General features: G+C 43.7%; 1 protein-coding gene across 3 annotated transcripts in view; it reads left to right on the top strand.

Moving 5' to 3' along the window:
• Positions 1-14,642, top strand: part of DIAPH2 (diaphanous related formin 2) — an 856,474-nt gene extending 841,832 nt beyond the window's left edge. For all 3 annotated transcript variants that reach the window (XM_036740329.1, XM_036740331.1, XM_036740330.1), the window contains one exon: positions 11,481-14,642. In XM_036740329.1, the coding sequence (XP_036596224.1) occupies positions 11,481-11,545 (65 nt within the window). In that variant the 3' untranslated portion in view covers positions 11,546-14,642. The remainder of the gene's footprint in view (positions 1-11,480) is intronic.
• The last annotated feature ends 8,579 nt before the right edge of the window (positions 14,643-23,221 follow it).

Here is a 23,221-nt window from a genome sequence, read left to right as displayed (position 1 = left end):
TTGAGTACACCAAAATAAAAACAGTTTGGCATTTGGAGCTCAGCCCAAGCTATCTCACTTATGTTTTTGAGAGCAACTTCACGTTACTCCCCATAACACTCTCCACATTACAGCCAAACAGGCCACCTTGATGTCATCCAAATGCAACATTCCAACCTCCATGCATTTGCACTGGTTGTCCCTCAAGCCTAGAAATCTCTAGCTTTCTTCAAGGATCAGCCCAAGTACTACCTCCAACACAAAGCATTTCCCAAATCCCCTAGCTGTTACTTCCTGTACCCCCCAAAATTCCCTTTTGCATACATATCTATATCTGTGAATATTTTGTTTCCCTCTGATAGAATGTAAACTCATTGAAAGTTCTTGTCTCTGTGCCTCCTACCTGATATTAGGCAATAAATGCTTATCCTTAAATTGATATAAACAGGCCCGTGTCTTTCTCCTTGCCCCATAAATATGTAAATCTCTAATCTTTGGTCTATTAACCAGTTACTAACTAAATAACCTGTGAACTTGGAGACAGTATAAAAATGTTGATTCTATCATTTTTCTCTTTTTTTCTTGCTTTAGGTCACTTATTTGGCCTAATTTAGCCTCCACCTGGTCACTGACTTTCTCTTGGCTCTGGGATGGATGCCCTTATTTGAGGACCAGCCTAACCAAATTTGGAGACACAGCATGATGAGGGAATCTTTTTTTTTTCGGTTGTTGCAATTCAAAAAAACCATGTCCTTTAAGGATAGAAAGGCTACACCTGGCACAAATGGAAGGAACCTCCCTTCTGAGAGAGAGAGACACAGACAGACACATAGGCATGCACACACACCCAACTAAGTCATGAACTGTCAATCAAGGCATTAGAGTAAACCATATGAACTTGAGAGTTTTTGTTTAAGGAAAGGAAAGACAGGGTTCCAAAGACCAAGAACAACCTGAGATAGCCTATTTCTGACAGCAAGTAAACCAAAAGCATACTGCAAATAACCTTGAACAGCAGCATCTAAGAATTGTAAATGGAAACGGGAAACATTTGGGGATGACAGTCTTGGGCGTCTCCTGTCCTCTCCCCACTCATAGAGCCACCATTCCCGTTTAGGCTGTCATTGCTACCTGGTGTCTCTCCTGCCAGGCTATCCTTCACACAGAGCTGTGAAAATGATTTTCCTAAAGTGCCTGGCTGACCCTATTTCTTCCCTATTTGGTAAACTCTGCTGGCTCCCTATTACTTCAGGGATCAACTCTCAAGTCCTTTGGTTGGCATTTAAAGTCTTTTACAAGTTGAACCCTACCTGCCTTTACAAAGGCGCAGTACCCGTTACTCTGTTTCAGCCAAACTGGATTTCTTTTTTTTTTTTTGCAAGTTTGTTTTTTTTATTCAATATTTTTAGTTTTCAGCATTGATTTCCACCAGATTTTGAATTACAAATTTTCTCCGCATTTCTACCCTCCCCCCCACTCCAAGATGGCTGTCCTGGGGTGGAGCCCTGCTTCCCTCTGCTATTTCATGGCTTCTGCAGTTCTAGAATTTGTCCAGAGCCATTTTTCTAGGTGTTTGGAGGGACCTGGGAGAGAGCTTTAGGCAATTCCCTGCTTTCCAGCTGCCATCTTGGCTCCGCCCCAAACTGGATTTCTTATTATTATTCCTCAAACACAAAACTGTATCTCCTATCACCATGCTTTTTCACAAGCTATCCCCTATGCCTGGAATGCCCTGCTCCCTCCCCTCCACCTTTCAAAATCACTAGCATCCTGCAATAGTGAGCTCAAGTACTACATTTCTCTGTGAGAAGCCTTTCTTGACCTTCCCCCCTCCCCACCAGCTTAGGCATTGGGAATGTGGCAGTCTCTTCTTAATTGTCATATCTGGGGCTAATTTTAATAGTAGTAAATTGAGAAATGTAGACATGACTTTATTCTCATTCCTAATTTAACTCTCATTCATTGCCTTTCCTGGATACTCCATAAGGGGCCCAGGAAACCATCAAATTCACAGACCAAATTGAGCAAGTCGCCAATGATGGTGCCAGCTCCAAGTTTGTTTTTTCCCCCAAAGTTTTCTCATAGCATATTCAGTTCCATTTAAATATTGCAGAGTGCTGAATTGCAACTGTTAGGCCAAGCATGAATAAAAAATGTGGATATTTTATGTAACCTAAAAATAGTAATTATGGATGGGCTGCCTTTATTATGATGATATTAAAGATATTTTATTTTCCATTGTACTTGTTACAAGCAAGGGTTGTCACTGCTCTTTTATCATAAGTGAATTTGTTGTGAGTACATTAAAAATACAGGAGCAGATGATGCACAGGAAGAGTTGGGGGGCTAGCAAGAAAAGTATGGTAGCCAGTCAATGTGAAAAGGAAGGAATGACAGCAGCTCAGAGGAGTTTTACCAGGCTCTATTATGAAAGAAGTTCCTTATGAAAAAGAAGACTTTTTCCTCTTTCTTTTCTACCTTTGAATCCAGCGCTTTTATAGAGCATGCAGAGGGGGAAAAAGGCACCTCTGCCTGGCGGTCTTGAACTTCTGTTATTTACACTGCCAACTGCTACAATGGATTGTGGTGAATGAGATAAGAAGAAGAAGAAAAATCCCACTGAGTCAAATGCATTTTTACACTGCTGTTTAATAAAATATTGTAAGGAATAGCTAGAAAGAAACTGGCATTTTTCAGTGGTAGCCTTGGGAAGGAATCACTGTTGACTCCTGTCAGGCACCTTTGGAGAGAAGGCAGAGAAAGCGACTTCTCTCCTGACTCTCCGTGTGCTTTGTCAAATCAGGGACTTGAGGCTGAAGTGCGAAGTGAAGGCTGATGTCAGGAAATGCCTTGAAGCAGGAGCTGGTGCTGCCCTCCTGGGACTGCCTTTTTTTTTAAATAAAAAAGGAATCAGATTGGATTGTAAAATGATGGGAATTCAACTGGACATAAACACGTTTACTGCAGGCTCAGCAGCCGTTTCATATCATTAGTGAAAGGAGGCAAGGGGCAAGGGGACCACTTTGATGTTGGTTTCATTCTTTTTAAGGACAAACGCGTTCACTGATGAGAAATAAATCGGTGCTATAAAGGTTTCAAATTCATTTTTGTATGTATTCCTTCTTCTGTTTTGTAGAAAAGAAAGAGAACTTCATTGGAGCTATTAACATACATTCAAAATTGGCAGTAATGAAATGTGGAAGGTACTTTTAAAGCCACCAATAATGACAGCAGAGCGTAGAAGATTTGAGGTGGAAAAGAGTGGGTGGTTTGCTTTTTCTTTCTTTTTTTTAGCTACATCTGTCCTTGACCCTGTTTTGTTAAGTATTTTGATTGATTACTTGAATGAAGGCATAGATGCCATACTTGCCCAATCTATGGATAATACATAGGGAGGAGTCACTGACCAACTGGGCAGGAGAATCCGGAATATAAAAATATCTAGAACCATGAACTGAGTCTAATACAAGGAAATGTCAGAGAAGTAAATGAGTTCACCACATCTGCCCAAGAAGAGGGAAGGGGAAGTATGTTAAGATGACAGTGTCCCTGAAAAAGTTCTTGGATGAACACAAATTTGGGAGGAATCAACCATGTGATACATCAGCCAAAAAAGTTACTATGATCACAGGATCGTGTGATTGAGAGTTAGAAGGGCACTTAGAGATCATCCTGTAGATGAGGAAACTGAGGCCCACACAGGCTGAGACTTGTTCAAGGTTACACAACACAATAAGCAGTCAACATTCAAAGCCAAATTCTCCACCTGAAGCAGACCACACTGTATTCATGGTGGAAGCAGCACATTTTAAGAAATACATTGACAGGTTGAAGCATGCACAGAGAAGAGCAGGGAGACTGACAAGGGGCCCACCATTCAAGGATGGCTGAAAAACCTGAGGAGAAAAGAAGACTTGGCATGGGAAGTGAAGGGGAGGGAGGAGAAAGTGAAATGCTGCGTGTAAAGGAGGTCTTAGCCTTATATTTGACCTGCCTCCCCCCAACCCAATAACATCCTTGGCTAGAAGAGGGGAAGCTGTCCAACAGCAGTGATGTTCTTCTACACAGGAGGTTTTCCCATGCAGACTGCATGACAGTTCAGATACAGGCGGCTACTAGGCGGTCTTCAAGGTCCCTTCTAATTCCAGCTCTCTGAGATGCTCTCCCTGCTGCAGCCCTTGCTCCCAGGTAATGCTGCAATGCAGGTTGTGTGAGCTGATGTGCTCTGTCTTTTTATTAAGACAAAGAAAGTGACTTTATCTAGGTGTAAAAGGGCATGCTCGTTGCACATGGACAGTCAAGGTGGAAGCTCTCGTCTTCCTTCTACTGGTAAAGGACGCTTTCTGTCTGGAGTGTTACTTGGAAGAATGAAAGCACAAGTAGGTACTAAGGAGTAATGGAAATAGGACAGTCACTGCATCCTTGGAGCAGATTAAACAATCAACATAAAGTAAATGCCTACTATATGCCCAGTGAGCCAGGCTCAAGGAGAATGCAGATGAACCAGACCTGACAAGTATGTGAAGTACTGTCTCCTACTCTTCATTTCTTCTGTACTGTGACTTTTTTAAGGAGAAGCACTTTTTTTGTCCCTTTCGGTTTAAAACAAATCAGAAATTCATGTCCTAAATGTTTCGTTAGTCAGAATAATTAAGTTGATCAGGTCTGGGAGCAGCGGAAGCAAAATAATGGGGTCATTGAAGCATTTGGGCTCTGATGGGAACCTGAGTTCATTCAGATATTAAATGAGTGATTGTTCTACATCTGTATACGTAGTCTCATGGAGCAAACTCACAGTAAAGATTTATTTCAAGGAACAGTTTCAGTATCAGGGTCCAGTGGGACTTGACTTTTTACAGGAAAACAGTGAGTGCGCTTTTGGGGGGAAGGAATTTTGTTTTTGTAGTTCAGTTTCATTCTCGCTATGTGCACTACCTGTGTGTACATGTATTTCAGAGAGGGGGGCTGTTTTTTTCATATGTATCACTGTCCTCCAAGTAGGAGCCCTCCCTCATAGCAAATACATGGGCCATGTCTGAGGATGTTTACATGGTCCGGTACCACTATTTCATTCCCCTCTTTTAAAGTCATGATTGGTCACTGCTTTGCTCAGAATTCTTTCTCTTATTATTTTTGTGGCATAATTTGGATAAGTTGTTTGCCTGGTTCTCTCCCTTTGTGTTCCTAAATTCTTATAATGCAGTAAAATTCCATTACATCCATCCACCACAATTTATTCAGCCATTTCCCAACTGATGGCCACTTTAATATGCTTGGACCTATGAGTCCTTGACCTTCTTGGGGTACATGTGTCATAATACTATCACTGACTGGGTCAGATGCTTTGTGGATAGTTCTAAATTGTTTTCCAGAACGGTTAAAACAATTCACAGTCCCACCAACGGCACACTAGTGGCCTTGCCCTCCTGAAACTGCTAACCATAATTCCATGTTTTTGGTCATCTTTGCCAGTCTGACAGACTTTTTCTAATTTGAATTTCTCTTCTTCTTAGTGATTTGGGGCCATTTGCATATGGGTGTTAATAGCTTGCATTTCTTCATTTGAAGAATGGCTCTTATCCATTTGTATATCTTGGATATATAGATTTTTTTAGGGAAAAAATGCTGTGAAGATTTTCCCCCCAAGTTAGTTATTTCCCTTGTGATTCTGACTGCTTTTACTTCCCTTATGTAGAAGCTTTTCATTTTTATGTAATCAAAATTATTCATTTTGCCTTTTATTATAATCTCAATACCTTGCCCTTGAATATGTTTGCCCTCACATTCAGGTGATACATCCCACTGGAGTTTATTGTGGCATATGCCATAAAGTGTTAGTCTATGCCTACTTTTTGCCAAATAGGGAGTCCTTACCCTAGTCTTTAGTGGCCTGAGTTTGACCAGGTACCAGTTTGTTTGGATGACTGATACTTTAGAATACAGTTAGAAAGCTGGGGCCCCGGGGCCCCCCTTCATTCCTTCTTTGTTCATTGCTTCCCTAGAGATCCGTGACCTTTTTGTTCCTCCAGGTGAATGTTTTCTTAATCTTGAAAACGATACTGTGTTAATTTAATTGATATGGCATTAAATCTCCCCAATTTTTGTTACATGAGCCTAGCCCAACCATGAGCAATTAATACCTTTCCAGTTATTTAGGTTGTATTCATATAAGTCCTGCATGTACTGTGGTATTTTTTTACAATTTGTTATTTTGAATGGGATTTCCTTTTTTTCTCCTGCTATTTTCCTGAAATTTTGAATTGTTTCAGTACTCTGCCTCACTTAAATCCAATTCACACGCCTGTCGAGACATCACCCTGTGATGTCATGTCATTGGTCCTGTTTGAAAGGAAGGACAAATAATAGTAATTGGCTCAGTAGACTAGCTAGGGTTTTATCCATATGGTTGTTAAAAGAAAAGAAGGCCATTGAAACATTTGTCTTTAATGCACAGAAGAGAAGAGAAAGAAGGCTGAGAAGACACATAGACAAGAGGACAGTTTTGAATAGTTGTATGTTGAATTTAGTATGTACCAAAAAAGAAAGCTGTGTGTAATAGATGAAGAATTTCTTTTCTTTTCTACTTTGTATGTCAAAATGCTCATGTTCTTTGATCTCTGTCAAGTTCAGAATTTTAAAAAAAATTAACCGATGACATTTTGATAAAAGGCCAAACATGCTTTTCATTGGGTCTAAAGGTAATCAACAGCAGACTTTTTATACAGCTGAAATGCTAAATAATAGATTGTTTTCCCCTGTGAGTCCTGTTTTTTGACTGAATTCCAAAAGGCATGGTCTCTCTGAAGTCCACTTATCAATTATGTAAATGATAGTCACTGAAAATCCCCAGAGGTTAGTTCTGCATGTTTGGGAACTATCTTGTTTAGAGCAGATAAAAGTAAGCAGGGAGATTTTCTACATTTGAAGCTTAATATGGATTAAGTTTTAGTGCCTTAAAGCTATGTTATTGTGCCACGTGCTTTTACTTTGATCACGTATTTCAGTCTCTCTAAAGTTACTATAATTGAGTTTGTTTGAGTTTATTAGGCTTGCGAGTGGGCCGACTTTAAGGGTTCTAACAGAGCTAGAGAGCACTGTTCCAACCCGGGCAGGAGGGATGAGAGAAAAATGAAACAGAGAAAAGTGATGGAATCTTACTGCAGCACTTCTAGAAAATGTCATCTCTTTTTTCCCCTAGCACAGCAGAGTTGCATGCTGATAACAAGCTACTGAATTAATAAATCCATTGCAGCTATTGAGACTTTCTCTTAATAATCGAACTAATAATGAACACGAAGAGGAGAAGAGTAAAGACGTTCATGGTACAGATGCGTCCTCCATTCCCTAGTCCAGGGAAACTGCCCACACCAGACCCTGGGCAATTTCAATGTGAAATCAATTTTGCTATCACAATTTTCCATGCGAAAGCATGCGAGTACCTACACCACGTTTCTGATTGGAAAGACATTTAGGGGTCTATTTTGTTATCATTACATGTGCTTAACTCCTATTACAGTTAATGGGAGTTGTATGTCTATAGTCACAGTAGTCTGTGAAGTCCTTTAATATTATTGCTTTCCATTACCATCCTCATTAAAATAGCTTCCATCTCTTCCGCCAACCCAAGACACCGCCATAAAATCCTTGGGTGGATTTCTGTGCACATAATGAAGGATATCGATTACCCAGCATGACCTGTTTCTAGTTTAAAAGTGTAACTGTGTCATTGAGATGAGAATTGTTTAATTTATCATTAAGGCTTCCTTCCCTATTCAGGGCACATTTCCCCAATTCTGCTGAAATTGATTCGTTCCGTGTCACATGCCCTCATTGTCTCTGAGATGACTTCTCCTCCTGCCCTTTTATGTGGGGACACTTCAAAATTTTCCTCAACTGCATGTAGAAATGGTTGTACTCTTGATCTCACTATCACCTACCTATATGTTTTACCCCCAGAAAGGAGATCTCTATCTGACCAGAACCTCCTAAATCCTTCCATGGGCCTCTGTGCCTGACTCCCCTTAATCTGACTCTTTGACCTTTTTGTGACCATCAGCCATTCACCTTCTTGGACCTTATTCCTGTTCTGTGCAACATTCCTGGAAGAAGGTGCACAAGCCTGCTAATTGGGTCCACTACTCATTTATGCTATTCTGTCTTAACTGGGCCCTCACTACTGCATGACAATCCTTTCATCATTCCCTAATTGGTCTCCTATTGGGCTGTCCAAACCTTCTCTTCTCCCCATCCCACTCAACAAAGGACTCTTCTTTTACTGAGAAAATTGAGACCATCCATCATAAGTTCCCAGTGTCTCCTCTTTTGCTTCAACAAAGTGACAAAGTGATACAACCTCTTATGGCCAAGTTCATCTCCCCTGGCAGCTTGTCCCAGTTCCCCCCAGCCCCTCAGATTATCCCTTTCACAGTTAAAAGCTGGCTGTCTACACTGGTAGCCCCCACTTCCTCACCTCCCAATCCCTTGCACCCTGGCTTTTGACTTCATCACTCAAAGCTTACTCATGATCTCTTCATTGCACAATTTGGTGAACTTGGCTTAGCTCTTATCCTTCTTGAGTTCTCTATCCCATTTCATACTGTGACCTTGCCTGGATGCTGTCTCTTCTCAGTCTGCTTTGGCGGATCATCACCACACACGCATTGAAGTCCTACCCCCTAACCAAAGATGTCGTTCTGTCTGCTCTGTCTTGGGCCCTTTAGATCTCATCCCCTCCCCTAGGTTCAATTAGATATGACTCCTGGGTTCCAGTCATCCATTACAAATGTCTGTTGGACACTTCCACTTGGATATCCTGGCGACAACTTAACAATCCAGAACAGAATTTGTTACACTCTTCCAACCACCAACACTAGCATTTATGTGGCGCCTTCTGGTTTACAGAGGTTTTTATCCTCACAACAACCTCAGAAAGGAGGTATAATTATAATGCTCATTCTGTAGATGAGAAAACTGAGGCAGACAGATGTTAAGTGACTTGTTTTGGGTCACACAGCTAGTAAATGTCTGAGGCTGGATTTGAACTCGTGTCTCCCTGACTCCAGGCCCAGTGCTGTCTCCACTGTGGTGCCCCCTACCTGCCTCTTATCTTAGTTACCACTATCTCTGTAGTCACCCAGGATCAACCACTTCATAGTCATCCTGCACCCTTCCCTTTACCTTCCCCTCCTCCTCTCACATAGCCAGAATTCTAGTTAAAGCCTTCAGCATGTCTTACATGGATTTTTGGAAATCTCCCAGTTGGTCCCCTGGCTTCTAATCCATCCTCCACATGTGATGTTTGGGAATATAGTCTATTCCTTGTAGCAGCTTCCCGACTTCATAATCCATCTTGACTACAGTCACACCCTAGGCCAAATGGTCAAATTGAGGCAGCATTCTTTCCAAAAAGGGTTTTCCTTTGCAAGTTGCAGGGTTGAGAAAGACAGATGCCAAAGGGATCTATGTTGCTCCCCTACTCTAGAGCCCTCACTGGCCCAGAACTATCCCCAAATAGAAACTCCTCATCTTGGCATTTAAAGCCCTCCTTCATTTATTCAACATCCAGTCAAACTGGCCTACTTGCTGGCCTCTGAACTCACATTTCATCTGCCTGTCCTTTCCCTGGCCTGTAGCAAGTATCTGAGGCCAGATTTGCACTCAGGTCTTCCCAAGGCCCAGAGCTCTATCTACTGGCCACCCACAATGTGCACAGAAATTTTCTGTGTGCTCTACTGTAGAAACACAGGTGATGTGATAAACACAGCAGATGAAATGTACTTACTAGCAGTGTACTTTACCCTATTGAGAATGCTAACCTTCCCCATTGGTGGATCTTGGGCATGTGGGAAAGGAGACCACTGTCAAATTGTCTCTTCCCCAAATTATACTGTTAACTCAGACAAGAAGATGAAAAATGATTACTCAGCTAATTTTCCTTTTGTGCGCTGTTTCCATTGCCTGTCCCTACCTGGCATTTTAAAGAGCCAGGCTTAGCCTTGGTTCCTTCCCCCAAATGGGTAGAAAGTGAAGGTACTGCCTTTCTTGCAATGATGCTGTGTTTACTTAGCTTCCCAATGCCCCACTGGAGGAGACAGCTCCAAGAACCACCACCCTGGCATCCTTTCAACTCAGGTGACCACTAGGAGGCCCATCTGCCATGTCTTTAGGAGATGACTAGAAGCGGGAACTCTTCTCTTATAATCTCATTTGCTCTAAAATGCCAAAAGGAACAGAAAAGAACATCCCAAACTAAGCTTTGTGCCAACCAGTAACATCTAAGTAAAAGATAATTTTATCCATGAATGTTATTCCTACACTTATGACTGTGATACATATCACAAAATAATGTATGTGTTAATGGCGTCTCTAAAAGGATCAAAAAAGTCTCTGTTGCTTGGCTATGTCTCTTTGTAGAGAAAGGCCACTCACCCACCCAACTGCACTGGGCCTTACAAAGTAACCTGGGCCTATGGAAGCCTGTCAATTCAGTGAATTCCAAAAGAGCACTAATGAGGCCACGATTGAGAGAGAGCTCGTTAGCTGTACCAGGGCCCTAGAACAAATCAGGAGGGCCCACTGGCCAACCTTGCTAGGGGCCAGACATAATGCCCAATGTCATCGGATCTTCATTAGCCGGCTCCCAAGCCTAGCTCCCCAAAAAGCATGACCCAGTGTTTGAGCATTCACTCTGCATTATAACCCTGATCGTCCCATTGATTTGCTGTGCAACCTTCATCACTAAAGCAAAGATAATAGGCTAGAAGGAGATGGGCTTACCTCCTGGGGATGTTGTGTGAATTAGCAAATTAGCAAGTAGAAAGCGTTAGAATGAGCCTAGAAATAATGCTAAGTATATTATGCTTTTGTCAGAAAAGGATTTTCACCCACATCAATTGCATTTAAGTTGAGTATAAAACAGAGGTCATAGTAGTCATCATCGAAATGTGCTTCCCTGTTAAAGCAAAAACTATTTCCAGCGACTTTGAGTGATGTTTGGAGGAGAGGGGTGTTCATTATTTGTCCCCACAATGACTATATAGCCTACTGGATTTGTTCCATCACACAGTTGGGCAAAGGCTAGCCAGCAGGTCTAAGTGACATGGAGGTCAAGAGCGAAAAGCCCAAAACTCCTTCCTGCTCAGCCCTCATGGGCATGCCCTCTGGAACAGCCATAGAGAGAATGACAATGCGTTGCATCTAAAGACTTTCTCACAAAAGGTACTAACCATCCCTTGAGGCTTCCACTTGAACATCTCTGCCAATGAATTTGCTGTCACCTCTCCTTTCTTTTATCCCTCTGACTTCTCTTACCCAGAACACCATTTATTGCCAATTGTTGAACTGTAGGACTCAGCCCAGCAGCTGCAGTGTGCCTTTATGAACCGTGTTACTTATTTACATGATCATTTGAAGTGATTTTTCAGAACTGTTTGAAAAACCTTTTGCTCTTATGGAATAACCAGGGTCTAACACTTACAGAGTTTGTGTTCTCTGTCTTACAGATAACAGACGAGCACCTTTAGAAAGGTCACGTTCCCGCCACAATGGAGCCATCCCATCTGCATGAGTCCCGCTAGCCAAAGACCTTGGAAGCCAAGCAGCATTTTGAGCAGAGTTCAGTGTGGACTTGAGTGGCAAAGAAGAAAGTAAATAAAATACAAGTTCTGTGTCTCTGTAAATCTACTGCTAAGTCCCAAAGCCCCGTGATTATACTAATAGGCACACAATTACTACAGTCAGCAACCAGAGTGCTCGGTGTAAGGACTGGCATTGATGGTGTATTCTCAGGTGATCTGCTGAGGAGGGATGGGTGAGGAAAGGAAGAAACTGGACACTGGATAGAGAAGAAGAAAAGACAAACTTCTTCAAACCAGCAGCGATGAGGTCCCAGTGACGAAGCAGAACAAAAATGTGCCTCTTAATGAAGACTGAGAACACAGCTTAAGAGAAGCCACCTTAGTGCTTGCACAACTCAAGTTATTTAGATTCTGGTCCCCAGGGAAATCGAATGGATTCATGTGCTTTTGCTGAAATCCAACTTTTCATCAATCTAGAGTTTGTTACTGCTTAAAAATAGTGCCCAATTTTGATGGAATCAGCTCTAGAGGGTGTTTTAAACTTTATTTAAAGGGGTATTTTCTAATTGTGCACATATATATGGATACTTTATACAGATACTTTATACAGATATTTTTGACAAAAAGCACTTCACATTTTACTGTTTCTGCTATGGATGATTTTAATAGTTCTATTATCCTGATTTCTGTCTTAGAGGAAAAAAGGATTCTGCCTGCCCTTGCTTGGGGGTTGCCTTCTTCCTTGCTCCCCACGGGGCACTATTAGAGGGCCTGCTAAGCCCAAGGCAGTGGAAAATCCGAGCCTCCATTTGGTTAGAGAGAAGTGCCAACAGCTACTCATGTCCTCATCTTGTCTACCCCAGACCTGCATGCATGGAACCTGGTTCCAGAAATCCCCTGGCTGGAGGGGAACATTAAACACAATCCAACACTTAAAATGAGATGTTCCCTATCTGAACATTTTAGGATCTGGTCACTGAAGGAGGAGGGCTTTATTATTATTCTGGCCACAAAAACTCCCCAGAGTTTATCGGCTTTTTGCAGGGAGTCCTCTTCTCTGTTCTCAATGGTGTCTCCAGAATATAATAGCTACGTTCCTTCAAGTTGTTTGGGTCTCCCAGGGCAATGGAGAAATGCTCAGCTAAACCTCACTTCTCTCCAGAGCATTTCAGGTAACGGCAGGATTTTCTCTTTTTGGAGGCAGGTGGTGGGTGCTGAATCTTACAGCTCTAAAAGCCTTACTTCTCCTCAGTAGTCTGCCTGTGTAGACACAGCCTGCTACCCTAGGCAAACACAGGATCCTGAAAGGTCAGTTGTGGAGTTTCATTAACAGTATCCTTATCTGCCTTCCCTTGGCTGACATACTCTACCACTTAAATCAGAAGCAATCCTCTCTCCTCAGATATGATCACTGCTCTCACATTCCCAAAGGAACAGCTCTCCAAGTCAACCGTTTAAAAATTGATATTCTTAGGTTTCTTCCAGTCACAGACTTAAAATAGAAACGCATATTTGTAAAAAAAAATGCCAAGAGACAAAGAATGGATCTGTATTTTCCCCTTCAAGAGACTAGACTTGCATGTTGGTTTAGGCTCCATTTGGGAAATGTGTGGCATGACACTTTTGGAATTTGGTTATGAAATTCATTCTTGTAAATTATGTGGTTATTGTATCAGAGTTCTAAAAGTGGGAAGGCCTAGATGTTTGCTCATAAAGACAACTGATTTCTAATAGTGAAAAAATAAGGTTGGCCATAGGTGAAGAGGAGAATCACTTCATCGACTTGAAAAGCATCCAACCAGGTGACACATTTGTAGAAGGGAGTCGATTAAAGCTGCCTTTCCCTTCCCACCAGCTTTCCTCACTAGGGCGTGGGACGGGGAAGCTGTCAGAGGCAGAGGAGGACCTCCAGCAGCATCTTGAGATGCTTATTTGTACAACTTTGTCCCTCTTTTTACCTTGTGATTTTCATAAGCATATCGGTTTTATGGTTGATAAGAGAACATTATCTTAATTTCTGTAAACATACAGTGCCTGTGTTGTAGATTTCAGGAAGCCTTTCTGAAACTTCATGCTGGGACTGCTTCAGGCCTTGGCTAGCTTTTCCGACTGCAGCACGTGCTGATTTAAATGGTCGCCCTGACTGCCGGGGAGAGATTTTGCCATGTAATGGAGCTTGTGATGCCAGGAGGAGGACAGGAGTACCATGTGCATATATCACCTTTCTAAGACATGAATTTGCCTTATTTTCTAGCATTCAAAAGAACTGAATCAAAGAATTATTATTGATACAGTCTATATTTGTATTCAGAGCAATCCCAAATGCCTTCCTCAACCAAGGACCAATCTTTTAGGGCCTGTTGTAAAGTTCAAGCAAAATGATTGAGCAAGTATTGTTTCTTAACGCCACAGTGATCCCACTCCCACTGTCTGCTGCCAAGGCACAGATCAAAAAATATCACAAAAGAAGAAGTAACCAGAGAATCTAATGATACTGAAATCTTATGTTTAGTATATTACTGCTAAAAGCAACAGGCCCATTGATGCAGATTTTCCACAGAATACTCACAAAACTGCCCCAAACCCTTCTACTGCTTGTTAATTATAGCATATAAATATAGTTCAACTTTTTCTAAGTCGTTCTTGGTACTCTCAAGCCAAATTGAGGTCATCACTAAAAAAAACCCCAGTCGTTATCTGCACATACTACTTTGCATGTTTCCATGTTGAATGCGTGCTCTTGGCCGTGCTGAGTATGTGTGTGTCCTGCTATGGCCATACAGTGGCAAACCAATTGATTTTCCCTACTGCATTTGATGGGTAACCCTGTGCCTCCTTTTGTGGGCCACAATAGAACCACCAACTACCTCTGCAATCAAGGCTGACTTCCGAGGCTTGGAAGCCCCGAGGCTGTGCTGAGTTACTGGTGATTACTTAGTACGTACCATGTGGGAAAATGCTTTCATTTCAGCTAAGAATAAAAACTGTATCTAGTCAGTGCCATGAATAGTTTGGGGGGAAAAAAACCAACCTTCATGTGATAATACACACTTACTATTCAATAAAATCAACTATGATACATAGTAATGCCTGTACGTTTGTGTGAATGTATGCATGTGTACAGCAGTTCACGTGCCACCCCTTGTCATTATCTGGATAAGCTGTGTCACTGGAATTCACTTAAAAGGACAAGAATGAGATATATGAAAGCTACAATGAAAGGATAGAGAGAAGGAGAAGGGTGTAAGGAAAAGCCCCAAGTAGAATTGCCTAGGCCTTGCCCTCATGTTGGAGGGAGGGGAGGATGAAGAGGAGGAGAGGAAACAGAAAAGCTCAACAGGACTGACATCCCAAGGTGGTGCCCCAAGTGAAGGTCCCATGTTTGGAGAGGACTTGATTTGGAAGGACCCCTATTTGTTCCTTACATTCACAAAGTGGGTCAGAAGGACACTGGAAGAAAATGGAATTGCCCAATTCAAGGCCATATCCGAGCACTCCACCTATAGGGAACATCGTCAGTAATCTAGCACCTCTGTAAGAAAAAAGACACATAGACAATTCTGGAAACATATCCACGTAGCTGGAGACATCTCCAAGAGAGGCCACTCTGTAACCAGAGTTCTGGAGCTCTGCTGAGGACAATATGAGAGGTTGGCCTCAGCTTCCTTTTCATACCGACCTTAACTCTCTTATCAGAGGAAATGGGCTCCAGGAGCTGAGGTGGCAGGGGAGGGAGATATTCAAGAGAAGAAGGTTTAGCAAATTCATCTTCTTGAGGCCTTTAAGATCACCCCTGTTGAAGACAAGCTGCTAGGGCTAGCCTGAACAGATCTAGGAGAAGGTCAGCTCCTTAGAGGCCCACAGACCCTCCCCCTGGGACCTTGCTCATAGCATGTGTTTGTTAGACTAAAGGAAGGCTAACCAGGCCTCAAGAAAAAGGTTTTCCTTCTTATGGCTCTGTCTAGGAATCAAGAAGGCTTTACTGTTTGCTTAGGGCCAAGACAGGCTGAGTCCTTACTGGGGAAACTAAAAAGGCAAATAGGTCCCCATTAAAGTATTGATGCTAAAGTTAAGTAGAAGACTGGAAATGGAAATATATTCAATTGAAATAAGAGACAAAGGAAAAACAACAGCCAGACAAGCCATCCTAAACGGCATTTTCTTGAGCTGTCTCCAACTTCCGGGGAAGGTGGGGGAGACTGGCATGCTGCTTTTGGTGGGGCCCCAGGTCAGAAAGCCAGCCCAGCCTCCAGAGATGATGACCACCTTCTACTCCACTCCATCCCTCCAACCTTCGCCCACCCCTCCTGTTATGCCGTCGCTAGTCTGCCTGTTGTGGGGGGGTGTTTCACCCCTTCTTGGCATCACTGCACTGTGACATAATTCTACCTACTTCCCATGATGCCCCGGTGATATCTCCCCCCTTCCTCTCCCTCCTTACTGTGAATCTTTTCACACTTTCCAGTCATTGTTACAGGATCCATTGCTCACCATTTTCTCTTGTGTTACAGTGAAAGTCTCCCCGTTTTCAGACTTCTTGTGATTTTTTTTAAAACCCCAACTTCATCACCGTACTGTGACAGACCTCCCATCTACTTCCTGTTTCCTCTGCACATAAGCCACTCATACATTTAGGCCCCAAAGGACCTTAGAGACCATCTAGTCCAACCCACCCTCATTTTAACAGATAAGGAAACTGAGAGCAGTGAAGTAGTTTGTCTGGAGACAGGGGGCTGGCATGCATATATGACAATACATGGAAAGCGCTTTGCAAACCTTACGAATGCTGGAAATGCCATTTATCCTTGTTATTATTATCAGGCCCCAGGGCTCCAGTCTGGTGATGACTTCCTTCCCTGAGCTGCCCTCCTGCTGAGCTCCAGCAGTGTTTAGAGAGCAATACAAGGGTGTGTTTGGTAAATGTTTAACAACCAGACTCTCCTGGGGGGGTGGGGAGTAGAATATGCACACAGCACTTGGGGATTCATCTTCATCATTAACACTTTCTCAAGTCTAGACAATCAAGCAAGCCCTGAAATTTCTGATGTATGAATGTCCACACTTAAAAATGTAAATACATCTCACAAGTCATTTAAAGCTGGTCTGGAGGAAAGACTGGAACCTGGAGCTTCCTGACTCCAAGCCCAATGTTCTACTGTCTGTACTATGGGGCCGGACTCTTCATCTCCCTGAAGCCCAAATACTGAACAACAGCCAACTGAGACTGCATGGCCACTGAGGGCCATGGATCAGATCTGGCTCCCCAAAGATGACATATCACTGCTAGGAGACCTTTAATTAGTTCATCATCAAGGCTTTAACCATCTCATTAATGTTTAAGAAGTTCTAAGGATTGGGACCCATTTCTCCATCCAAAAAGCTGTGCCTGTTCTGTCGCTAGCCTGATTTTCCCAGGAAGATTGCAGTCTGTGCCTAGGAAGGAGTGCAGGGCAGAGAAACAGAGAAGCAGCAGTTTTTAATTTTCCTAAAAAACCAAAAAGCACATTTTCCATAGCACCCGAGTTTAAATCTAGGCTCAACAAATGGCTTTACTCCAGCTAATGCCCTTTCGTGGGGTAATAGCACATCTTGGCCCGGCCTGGCTTTTTACAGGCATTTCAAGCATTTCCCACAACAGCCTTGCAATAACAGGAAAAAAAGGTGGAAACACCAATATCCTACCACTAATCTATTAAAATCAGGCAATGTGAGACACCAGGGATGAATGGACCACACAGGTGATCAGAGCTCTGGAGCTGGGAAGGACCTTCTGGTCCCAACCCTCTCATTTTACACCTGAGATCACAGAGAAGCTAAGTCACAAAATAGCCTGAGTCCTAAAGCAGTTCCCCAATAAACACCCATGCCTGGTAATATCACCTGTCTCTACCACAAACTGTGTGACCTTGGGCAAGTGCTGGGCACACTGTGATCCTCAGTTTCCATTTCTCAAAATGTAGAGACTGGCCTCTGTGACCTCTGACATATCTTCCAAATGAAAGATTAGCTAATTCATAGGGCCACTAGGTCATTCAGTGGATAGAGCACCAAGCATGGAGTCAGGACCTGAGTTCAAATGCTCCTCAGACATTAGCTGTGAGACCCTGGGCAAGTCACTTAACCTTTGTCCGCCTCTGTTTCCATGAGGATTAAATGAGATAATATTTGTAAAGCACTTCATTTAGTGCTATGTAGTAGGTGCTATGTAAGTATTTAATTATGTAAGTCAATGGTCCAATCAGGCTTTAATTTTCATCTTTTATGTTTTTTTCCTGCCCCTCCCCTCAGGAGCAGTCAGTCTCTCATTTAGGATGGCTCCATGTATTTGACTCCAAGGTGGAATGATAGAATACTTAACATTTTATGCCACTTTGTACTTTTCAAAGCACTTTTACACCCATTATCTCATTAGTACATTCAACTCCCAAGGAACACTGACAATGAAAATGAGAGGTGTGGCAAATAATGGAAGCCTAAAGCACCATGGACACGCAGGGACAACAGGGGCAGGCCTCACCTTGCTTGCCAACAAGGTCAAGCTTTTCACCAGCATCTGCAGTATACAGTGAGAGATTTGATTATCTCCCAATTATGCTGGACCCCTTCTCCCTCCTCCCCTACCTTGTAAGTGTAAATATCAAAGCTGAGTTGTAAATGTGGCTCTTGTTTGGAATGCGCCCAGTCTCCTTCTCATCAAATGTCTTGGGAGCCAAATCACTGCAATCAAGGGGAAACTCAGCCTTGCAGGGCACTCTGGGAACACAAGAAGATGGGAGTTACAGGGCCAAAGGATAAATGGGCATTCCTAGAGTGAGTAGGGAAAGTGCCTCCTGGGTCATCCAGTGGTGTCCGCTCCCCTTCTTTTGCTAACAATCCATTGGAATTTCTGGGCAGATGGTAGAATTGAGTTCCTGGCCAACCCTCCCCATCAACTGGGAAAACCTGGCCTTTCTTCTTCACTAGTGGGTCTCCTGTCCCCACCCCATGCCAGATTTCCAATGTTACATTCTCATTCAATCATACTAAGCCCCTACAGGGGAACCACAGGTGCACTCCCATTCCATCTGTGAGCAAGACATGCCTGAGGATTCCCTCAAAGAGTGTCACGGTGTATTTCATTCATGGTAACCTTTCCCATTTTCCTCTGGATCCTTTCAAAAGGATATGGGACTTGAAGTGACACCAGGTACAGAAGTCTCAGGACTTTGGAAGGTATCAATATTTCTACAGAAAACAGCAGCTGCCTTAAATCCCTGCCACTCTCCCCTACCCCCACCCAAGGGAGCAACGTTAACCTTGATTTGTTCTAAGCTGTGAGCCCCGAATTGGAAACACTGCCGATCTCCATGTATGCAAAGCTAGGACACTGCAGAGAGACTGTGAGCTGGGCCCAAAGGCCAACAGCAGGGAGGAGAGAGCGGTTGGATTGCCTTGGGAAGAATGCCCAGGGCTTTCAGTAACCCCAAGTTTCTCCGGGAAATAAAATGCCATCTTTTTAACCCTGAAATTCTTCCTTTCCGTGTTGCTGTATGACAGGGTAGAGTACTGAGTGGTGAGTTTATCACAAACCCAGTATTGAACTGATCTCCTCTGGGCAGGGGCTTCTATGATTCATTTGATGAATTAATGAGGGAGAGGGCATTAATGGCTGATAATGGCTTAATGTGGTTTTCACCCCGCATTGTCCATCCCACTTCTACAACCTACCTCTCATCCATTCCCTTCTTTCTACTCACATAGTTCAGGCCATCGCCTGAATTATTATAATTGCCTCTTAATTGGTCTTCCTGCTGCTCCTCTTGCCAATCCACTCTCTATACAACTGCCAAATGGAAATGGTGAGCGGAGCTGGAAGTGGCCCTAGAGGTCTATGACTCAACCTCTTTGTTTCATAGATGATGAAACTGGGGCTCAGAAAGGTTAAGTGATTTGCTGAAGTCACACAGCAAGAAAGGGCTGGGATTCGAACCAAGGTCTTCTGACTTAAAATGCACCACGTGTCACCCCACTGCCAAAAACTTTTAATGCCCCCTCACTGCCTGCACGATAAAACGCAAACTCTCAAGGCCCAACACAATCTGCTGCTTAATGATGATAATACTAACAATAACTAACATCTATATAGTACCAACTACGTATACATATTACACACACGCACACACACGCACACATAAAACTACATATAACGATACAACACAGCCAGGCACTGTGTTAAGCACTTTTTACAAACATTTTATTTGATCCTCACAACAACCCTGGGAGATAGGTGTTGTAACTCTTCCCCGTTTGACAGATGAGGAAACTGAGGCATATAGGTGTTAAGAGTCTCATCCAAGGTCACACAGCTTGTGTCTGAGGCTAGATTTGAACTCAGGTCTTCTTGTCTCCAGGCCCCATGTTCTGTGGTCCCTTAGCTGTACCTTATCTCCTCTACCCAGCCAGAAAGCAACAGTCTTCCATCTTTCTTTTTTTTATGGAGAAACTTGGGGTTACTGGGTTACTGAATGTACTACTCCCTCTGATTGGCTTTTGGGCCCAGTCATCTGTCCATCTGTAATGTCTTGGATGTCTACGTGTGACACACCTCCATAGGTACTCAGGTTTTATAGTTTCCATTAGTAACACTGCTCCCCACAGCCCCCTGGGGCAAAGGGCAAAGATTTAGCATGATCCTAGACTAATCACTTGGCCTCTCAGTGCTGACCCACAGTGGTGGAGTGAGTTTCCTTACGTGGGAGTTCCCTGTACCAGTAAAGTCTCAGGTCCAGTGACTGTCCATGAGCCTATTTTCTTACAGACCCCAGGATCATTCTTGCACAAACAGAAAACCAGAGACTGGCTAGCCTTGGTTCATACCACTGCAACTGCCTGAAATGCCCTCCTCTCTTTTGTTTCTCTAAGGCCGGCCATTCAAGGCCTGGCTCAAGCTCCACCTTCTCTCATGGGGCTAGGAGCTTTTCTTTGGATCTCCAGCACTTAGCGCCATGCCTGGTACATTACAGGCCCTTACTAAATGCTAGCTGACCTTCCGACTGACTCCATAGAGCTGTCCCCAGCACCCTCAACCAAAACACGTCCCTGCTCTGAACCTCTCTAACATTACGTGGTATCTCAGGGTTGAAAAGACCCTCAGTGGTCACCTACTCATACCTAAAAGACACTTCCCTCTAGAATGCCGCAGACAGTTGCAGCACGCCGTACCCAGAGACAGCTCGAAATAGGAGGACGTTGGTACAATCACCAGCCATTTGGCATAGACCCTTCTGGGTGGTAATCTACCTCTTTCTGGCCCTCCTTTGTCTCCCCAGCAAGACCACAAGCCCCTCCAGGGCTAGGTTTGTATCTTGGGCCTTAATATTCTACAGCCCCCTCTGGAACAAAGCTTTTGAGCTAAGGGGGCCTCAGAGGTCATTTAGCCTACCTCCTTCATTTGACAGGACCCAAAGGAAGGGAGTGACTTCCTCGAGGTCACTTGATCCCCAGGCCTCTGCTTTTCCCTGAACTACCCTGACTGCATCTTTGATCTGGAATCCCATAGGCCCCTTATTGGCACAGCTGGAGATCATGTTGACTCTCCAGCAGCCAAAAGTGAACAAAAGAGACTCTCTCACTTTAATCCATCGGCACTTATCCATTCTCCTTTCTTCTCTGCCATGATTCCTTCTGTCCTGAGTGGGCTGCTTCCTACATGTGTACAGCCATCCATCCCCAGCAGAGGCACAAAATCAGTAGAGTTCCTGGGAGTGAAATTGGGAGTCTAGTTCTCAGCTATTTCCTCTAGCCTTCTATTTCCTGAAACTAGATATAATTAGCATTGCAGATGCACAGGAAAGCCTATGAACAGGGCCTAGCCTAGACCATCCAAGAGGTGTGAACGGCACCTCCTCCCCCCACCACCAGCCCCCTTGCCAGCACCTAGGTGTGAACTGCAGTTTCCAAGATGGAAATCTTCGCCAGAGTGCAGCGACAAACAGCCCTCCCTCCTGGGGGAGCATGTCTCCCACCTCCTCTAAGCTCCAGCTCCCCCCTGGTCCCCCCAGCATCCCAGGTACCTCGTGGCCAGTTCCCTGCACTGGTAGCCAGCCAAGTGCTGACAGGGAAGATACCATGAAGGAAGGCTCCTGCTGGCCAATCTCAGGCCCTACTACAGCTACTAGCTTTGAGAAATCCAAATACAGCCAAATGTCACACTGTGGGCCATTATCCTAACTCCATTTCATTTGTGCTCTCCTGACGTCTCACACTGCCACAACACCGCCATCCGTTTTTATACAACAGGGGGAAAATTTAATTAAAAGCATTGGAACCTTTCAGCATAGATAATCCTTTAAAAATTAAGTTTATCTGTATTTACAAGCCTTCATTTATTTGGTAGCGACAATGGGAAAAAAAAACCTGCCTCTGAAGGCACATAGAGGAATGATTAAGCTAATTTACAATAATTGCTTTAATCTTGGTATACTGAATTGTGCGTTTAACCCTTTGGAGTCTCTTCTCTGGCAATGGAAAAATGCATCAGGATTTCCCAGAGCTGCTTCTGCCATTTGGAGTTCATCTTATCCATATGCAGTGGAGGTGCAGTCATTTGAGGGATCCCCACTAGACCCTGCTCAAGCAAGACTCTTGGAAATGCAACTGGTAATATGGAAGGAATAACACAGGAAGTCATGATCAGCCATTAACTCCTTCTCCCTCATTAATTCATCAAATGAATCCTATAAACTCCTGCTCAGAACCTTTTAATGACTTTCCATTGACGACCAAATAAAGTCCAAACTCCTATACCTGAAAGCTCAAGGCCCTCCATAATTTGGTCCCAAGATACCTAATCTTCCATGGGTCCACTCTGAACATCCTACACTCCAGACAAACTGTACTCATCTTCCCCACCCCTGCCCCCAGAGGCGCCCTAGTTGCCCACCTCTGGGCCTTTGCTCCTGCTGTTCCCTCCACCTGGAATGACCTCCCATCCTTCCTACCCCTACTAAGATCTCCCTATGCAATCACAACCAATTTTTCCAGGTTCACCCTCCTCCTTTCAAGTGCTGCCTCTTCCACAAAGACTCCATCACTACCCAGTGGAAATGAACGCTCACCCAGGAATTAACACAAACCTCCATTCTTCTACATGTGTAATGTTCAGAGCTGTACTGCACTTACCTGCACATTTCTTATCTCTCTCCTGATAGATTATAAAAGCTTTCTGAGGCCAGAAATCAACTCCTATTCATGTTTCTATTTCTCCCATTGCCTAGTCCAACATTTTACACAATGAGATAGATACTTGTTGAATGAATAAACAAAAGATTGCTGAAACTGTAGTAAAAAGGCTGCTTTGAATGTGGGACTTGGCAATCCCAGAATGTAGCATGCCACCTTGGCCACAGCAGGTGCTGAGGGAGCTTTGTTCAACGAGTGGAGTGGGACGGAGGACAGGTCAAGTTTGATGGTGGAGTCTGGGAAAACAGGGGAGCTAGGAGAAAGAAGTCGTGTCTCGCTTCCCTTCCTGCCTTTCTGCCCGTTCCCTTTCAGTCTCCTTTGCTTAGTCCCACCCAGCAAGTCAAGTGAGCAGGCCCCAAAGCTCTGTCCTGGGCCCTCCATCTCTCTAGCTCCCATGGCTTCAATGATCACCTCCATAGGGATGACTCCCAGACTGACGTACCCAG

The sequence above is a fragment of the Trichosurus vulpecula genome, chromosome X (genome assembly GCF_011100635.1).
Source record: "Trichosurus vulpecula isolate mTriVul1 chromosome X, mTriVul1.pri, whole genome shotgun sequence".
Lineage (NCBI taxonomy): Eukaryota > Metazoa > Chordata > Mammalia > Diprotodontia > Phalangeridae > Trichosurus > Trichosurus vulpecula.
The sequence above is the reverse complement of the archived record's forward strand: the minus strand, read 5'-3'. Positions and strand labels throughout refer to the sequence as shown.